Source organism: Ochlerotatus camptorhynchus, unplaced genomic scaffold, assembly GCF_037179485.1.
Source record: "Ochlerotatus camptorhynchus isolate MF236.1 unplaced genomic scaffold, CSIRO-AGI_Acam_v1.1 ptg000114l, whole genome shotgun sequence".
NCBI classification, from domain to species: Eukaryota; Metazoa; Arthropoda; class Insecta; order Diptera; family Culicidae; genus Ochlerotatus; species Ochlerotatus camptorhynchus.
Genome location: NW_027040604.1, coordinates 2,763,181 through 2,769,575, shown reverse-complemented (window position 1 = coordinate 2,769,575; position 6,395 = coordinate 2,763,181). Strand labels below are relative to the sequence as shown.

At 43.9% G+C, this 6,395-nt stretch overlaps 2 protein-coding genes across 2 annotated transcripts; one reads left to right on the top strand and one right to left on the bottom strand.

Moving 5' to 3' along the window:
- Nucleotides 1–136: 136 nt before the first annotated feature.
- Nucleotides 137–2,746, bottom strand: Wdr24 (WD repeat domain 24). Its single transcript, XM_065219970.1, has 3 exons — nucleotides 2,145–2,746; nucleotides 1,951–2,084; nucleotides 137–1,885 (listed from the first exon to the last, which is right to left on the bottom strand). Exons 1-3 carry the CDS (start codon nucleotides 2,671–2,673, stop codon nucleotides 140–142), a joined length of 2,409 nt encoding a protein of 802 aa, XP_065076042.1. The 5' UTR covers nucleotides 2,674–2,746; the 3' UTR covers nucleotides 137–139.
- Nucleotides 2,747–3,023: 277 nt separating this feature from the next.
- Nucleotides 3,024–4,763, top strand: LOC135699676 (uncharacterized). The gene is made up of 2 exons (XM_065219969.1): nucleotides 3,024–3,763; nucleotides 3,822–4,763. The coding sequence occupies exons 1-2, from the start codon at nucleotides 3,119–3,121 to the stop codon at nucleotides 4,653–4,655; spliced, it is 1,479 nt and encodes a 492-aa protein (XP_065076041.1). The 5' UTR covers nucleotides 3,024–3,118; the 3' UTR covers nucleotides 4,656–4,763.
- Nucleotides 4,764–6,395: the final 1,632 nt, after the last annotated feature.

Here is a 6,395-nt window from a genome sequence, read left to right as displayed (position 1 = left end):
TTCTTTGGTATAAGATTGATTTTGCCCTTGGATCGGCTTCAGAGGAAGGTCATCGCAAGAACAGTCTCTCCACATTCCATTCCATACAATTTATAATTGAAAAAAAAATAAAATATAAAACAAAAATCACCTACATACCTTACTCGTACTCGCACAGATGGCCACACTTGGGACACTTTGGATTATTCGCAAACCAGTGCTTCAGGTGCTGCAGGTGTCCCCCGTGGGAACAACCCTGGCACCAGGCGTACAAGCCTCGAACCACTCCGTTGCAAACGCTACACTTGGAACTCTGCACCGAGCGGCACTTGGCACAGTACCATCCAACGGCAGTCAGCAGCGGCCTTCCGCAATCGCCACAGTTCGTGTGCATGGTAGTTGATTGTTGATTCATTTCCGAAACCGACCGGATCCAACTCAGGTTGATGATCTGCGTAGCTTCGTTCCACAGCTGATGGCGATGCAATAGTTCAACATAGGACAGAAGCCAATTTTCGTGGATGCATTCATCAATCTGAAGACTGTGCCGACGGTCGCCGAGGGCAATCAAGATGCAGGTAGATGTTTGGACGTCTCCAATTTCCGTCTGCAGGGTCAGGCAATCGGCTAGTACCTGGTGCGGTTCCCAAAGGGGTGGATTGATTGGATTACTGTCGGATATTTTGAGGAAAGAGGGCAAATTCGGAGGCGGAGAGCTTTCCTGCGTGCTATCCGCACGAAGTTCCTTCCTCGGACGGGCTTGGTGAAGGTCATGAGCGTTCATCAGATTCGACGACGGGAAAGTGTAATCCTTGATGAGGTCATGCGGTCCCGTGTACAGGAAACCATCCCGGAAGCCTTTGATGCAGTTTACGTTATCAAAAGTGAGCTCCGTTTCTCCGAACACGAAATCGCAACAGTTGGGTTCAATGTCAACCGATAGTAGTTGACCTTTGCCGGAAAGAAGCGTGGTTAAATCGCTTTTGGGATTTAAAAATTCCAGGAAATCATCGGCGTTACTCGCGACCGGACCTGTACTGCCAAGGTTAGGATTGCTTCCCAATTTGTCATCGCCAGCCCTTCCTGAGCTCGATTGGTTTGAATTTTGTGCCATGAGACGATTGGAGTGACTTTGACTTGCGTTCGAGTTACGCTGCTCTAGCTTTAGATTTGCAATCGAGGTGTATGCGTACAGCTGACTGATGAAGTTCCACAGGAAACTAACATTCGTTTTGCCATATTTCTTCGCTACTGACGCATTGTGTGCGCAAATTTCAGCAAGCGAGGCTCCTGTTAGGATGTACTCCCTCGCGCAACCCTTGAGAGCATGATAGTCTTTCAACAAAGAGGTTTTGGTGACATCTTTGGAACTAGGAGAATGCACCTTCGTTAGGAAGTGGTACAAGCTGGACTTTGCCAGATGGAACTGATCCGTCGAGGGAGGGGTCTTCTGTCTGCTACCCAGGAGACTTGTTTTCTGTACAGGAGGTGGCGTCGGAGGACCAACCAACTTCATTTTGTACGCATACAGCAGGTCTCCTTTGAAGTTGAAACTAGCTCCCTGTGGGTTCGCCTTTATCGCCGGACGTGAGGCATCCTTGAACACGTGCTTGAATATGGTGGAGTCTTTGCTGGTGGAGAGAAGAATGTGCGAATCGTTCCCTTTGAAAGCGATACCGGTGGTGACGTTTGAATGCTCATTGAACGAGGCGTACGGGATGAACGGTCGCCGGACGTCCCAAATGTAGATGCTGTAGTCTACCACAAGGGCGCAGCTGGCGATGTGGTACATCTTGTCCGGGCGCCAGCGCACCCGACCAACAACGGCGATCGTGTGGATGCTGTACTCTAGCGAGACGTTCTTTGGATTCTCCAGCGAGGAATTTTTCGGATTGGTGTTCCAAATCTACAGAAAAGAAATACGAAAATTAGAATCGGTGTTTGAGAATTTGGACAATATGGGAGCCATACCTTAATTTGCTTATCTCTGCTTCCGGTGGCCAACCATTGCTGTTGAGGATGCCAGTCGCACGTGTAGATTGGTCCACTGTGCGCCGTAAACTGCGACGTACAGCGATCGTTTTTGCGAATATCCCACAGTTGAACTGTTCAAAGAAATCTTCTTAGTAAAAAATAACTAGGTGCAATTTTGCGACGCAACTTACCAGTTCCGTTCTCTGATACAGCGGCGAACGTATTGGGAGCATGTGGACTGAACTTCACATCCCGGACGCTTTCCGAATTGCTGAAGTATGTATTGATTGCCGTCTTATCAACTCGCAAATCAAAGCATTTTATGGTGCCGTCCTGGGAGCCGGAAATCAGGTAATTCGATTCCGTCCCGTGGAATGCCACCGAGTGAGCCGTCCGCTCGTGTTCATTATACACCAGCAACTGTTTCTGGCGACCAAATTTCGACAAATCCCACACCGACACAACACCGTTGGTGGCTGCCGTGGCCAGGATGTTCGAGTCCAGAGAGCTCCACGCAACATCATTCGACGAGTAGCTGAGGTTCTGGTTCTTCCCGCCACGCATATTGCAAACCTCCGTGAAGCCATCGTTTTCGATGGAAAACACTTTCAGCAGGCTTCGGCCCGCCACGGCAATCTGCGTGCTCTCCCGGTTCAAAGCGAGCGCATTCGCGTGTCCATCCTGGCAGATCCGAATCGAACACGTCCGTTCGTCGTTCATGGTTCCAGATTTGGACGAAATTTCACTGATTAAACAACACTTATTTGCCTCAAAACTTGATGAAATAAACCGCCGATTGCCATATATGCGTATTGTTGTTGTTGTTGCGATTTTTTATCAACAGCTGATTGCGTGACACTTTTTCCACGAGCTGCACCCACTGAAAACTTGATGGGTAGGCTTTGATGTTTGAATCAAGTAATGCCAAAGGTGAGTAATTAATAGATTAAGTTTACCCAGATTGAGCGTACCTTTTGCTATTTTGAGTCGAATTCGACTCAATGTTGAGTTACTTCCATTGGTAAGCTCGAAAAAGAGAAGATACCAATTCGATATCTATACCTGTCAAAGCGCGCGCAAGTTATTTGTTTGGTTTTTATTTACCCCATTAATTCGTGGTTATTCCCGATTTCAATCGTTTAAAATCCTGCGGAGCGCAAACATCATGACCACAATAGACCTGGAAGATCCTGATTTGGTGCTGGCCCGCCAACTCCAGGACCAATTCGACCGTGAGGCAGTGGAGATTAGTTCCGGCGAAGAAGAAGCAGCAAACCGATCCGACCACCTATTGGCCGTGGAATTACAACAGCGCTACAACGATGAAGCCTTCGAGGTATCAGATGATGACGGCGATGATGTCATTCTCGCGGCAGAAATTCCGCCGATAGCGTCCGGTAGTGGAACGGCACGATCTCCGAAACGCAGTTTTTCGGTGGCTCTGGAAGAGGAAGTAAATGGCGATGAGAATTCCGGGCCGGAAGTGAAAATAATCCGAGCGAAACGGGAGGATTTGAATACGGATGAGTACTTTATCGAAGATCTACAGACGTACGTTGACCCTGAGAATAATTTCGATTGGAAGTTTGTCGAGGTGATGCCGAACATTAAAAGAATTTTTGCCCGATTGGACGAATTATTTTTCCAATCGCGTTTCAAACCAAAAGGCTTTAATGTGATTTGGAGTCATTCGATTGGCCAGCATTGTACCAACAGGAACTTTAATGATGTTGACGGCCGGTATACGATTGCTCTAAATGAGTCTCTTCTTACATTGAGACCAAGGATCGAAATTATCAGCGTTTTGCTCGTAAGATGAACGGTACTTTCAAGACAGTAAGGTTTATCTAAACATTCCTTCTTTTTAGCATGAAATGATTCACGCATACCTCAAACTGGAAAACGTCCAGGAAACGAACAGTGGTCATGGTGCAAACTTCCGGAAGATGATGATCTTCCTCAATCAGATGATGCAGACAACTATTTCCTTCAGTCATCGTTTAACCAATATCAACACACTATGCAGGACGCAATGGTATCGCTGTACCGGTATCTGCCACAACTATAACCCATTTCAAGGCATTGTTCGCTCTACAGAAGGAGATCCTGGTCTTCAAAATGAATGGTGGCGAGCTCATGCGGAAACCTGCGGTGGTACGTTCTACAAAATATACGAAATGAGTCGAATCGTCGATGGCGAGGTATCCACTCGGTATGCAGTAAACGTCAAGTATATGAAGCCCAAACGGGAGAACATTAGAGGTCGATTCAAGACTCGCCTGCCGCCAAAGGAGTCCATCGACTTGACTAGTGACCAACCGCTGGTGATTCCAACAGTAACCGAAACGGTTTCGCTAGACGATGAGGGGTCAAGCATCGAGGATACCAAGGCTGCGGACAAATTCATTCAGTGCTTCAACCGCTCGGTAGCCCTAACGCGAGACACATACGACATGCAGTGCCCGATCTGTCAGGAAAAGATCAAACGGAAACTGTTTGGCGATCACATCGACGGCTGCAAGGGCATCATTGAACATATCAACTGGAAACGTCCCGGAGCAAGAATGGTTCAGGATGGCATACTAGAGCATCGTACAGGTTTGCACATGCCTTACCATCCTCCAAGTAGCGATGCAAGGCCTCTCGGAACATCATCTACCATCGGCGACTATCAGCGAATCAAGAGGCAGCGCTTTCTTTAGATACTCGATGTCGATAGAGGGATCTGGTGTGGTTTTTAGTGATCTAAATTGTTCCTGAAGAACTTATTCTTTTATTATATCGTAATGCTATGACTACCTTAATTGAAATATAATTTTGTACTATGTACTACGTTACTATGCATCATAGACAGAAAGAAACATTCCTATCAGATTAAATCCTCATCAAAACATAGCTACCAATACTACCATATATAGTACCGCTACACGTGGGCAGCGTGCCTAAACATCTGATCAGCTGATTTATGCCGGCCGCCAGCAGCATAATGCTCATTCGTAAAAAAATATAAACAAAAACAGCGTCCGACGCACGACAGACATCCAGCGAAAAAAGTACGGCCTTCCCACTTTGATCGACAAAGATGCAAATTTTGTCGACGAAAGTGTCCACTGACAAATTGAAATCGATGCCGGTTTTTTCAAAACAAACCCTTCGGAAATGGATCCACACTGAAACAAATGTCTGTAGTGGGACACACGCAAATGATGTACCACGGTATGCAATTAAAGGCTGCACCAAGTGTGCTCGGGTTGAATTGTGCAGAACAAAAACAGTTGGTGAATATTAGCATTGAAACTGTTTGTACAGAGGTCATTTCATTGATCGTGTAATCATTAGACCCCTACGCTAGTAATATTTACGCACTGGTAATTAATCTTAGGTATTGAACTTCTTTATTTTTTTTAAAGCTCGAATTCATTAGTGCAGCTTGCCAACACGTTTCTTAAGCTGCTGTTGTTTTCAAATAAGTCGATTTTGCAATGTTGTGGCCTCTGGGGAAAAAAATACTGAACAATAATTTTTTGCAAAAACTTCTCGCATATGAAGAAAATCGATAGAGGTGTCACTCAGTCTATTAATTACACTAGACAAAAATTAATTATTTTATTCATGTGTTACATTTATGCATATTTGCCAAAACTTCAGTCTTATACATTCCATTAGGTCTTATAAGAAGGCATAAATAGGGATGTGTGCCTATTTAAACATTTCATTTGACACATGATCTTCATAAACTTTTTTTTAAAAGGCATCTGCTTATTAGTTGCCTTATACATTTTATGAATAATCAGCAATATAAATTTGCCAAAGGGTATAAGGGGTTTTATATCCGTGTAAATCCGAAAAAAAAATTTAAATAAAACAACGAAATTACAATGATTTTCTCTGTTGAATTTCGACTACCCTAATAAACGGACACCATACACTAACGATATCATAGATGGTACGACCATACCTCATAAAGTTGGGATGATATCCCGAATTGGTGGTTAGGCGCTTCTTATGGTTATTGTTTCTGCGGGTATATATTAAAATTTATTGTGAAGTTGATATACGGGAGAAAAAAACATCAATTTTTAACGATACAATGCTCAAACAATGAAAATTAATGTGATGAGATCAAAATTGTTCGAGAAAAATCAGCTTTTTTAGTGTTAAGATGCTTAACAACAACCCTTTTTTACTGTAAATTTCTCAAATACCATGATTTGCATTGTTGTGAACCATGAATTTCGTTGTGGTTTTATGGTAGTCGACAAAAATGTCAAATGTTTTGACAATAATATTATGGTTACAATGACAATACTCGCCATTGTTTTTTTATGGGTATATACTCCTAGACTGAGTAAAATTTTCATGAATGTTCTTCATATTCTCCATATTCTCCATATTCGTGTTCATATTTTTCCTATTTAAGTGAAAAATGTTATGAAACACAG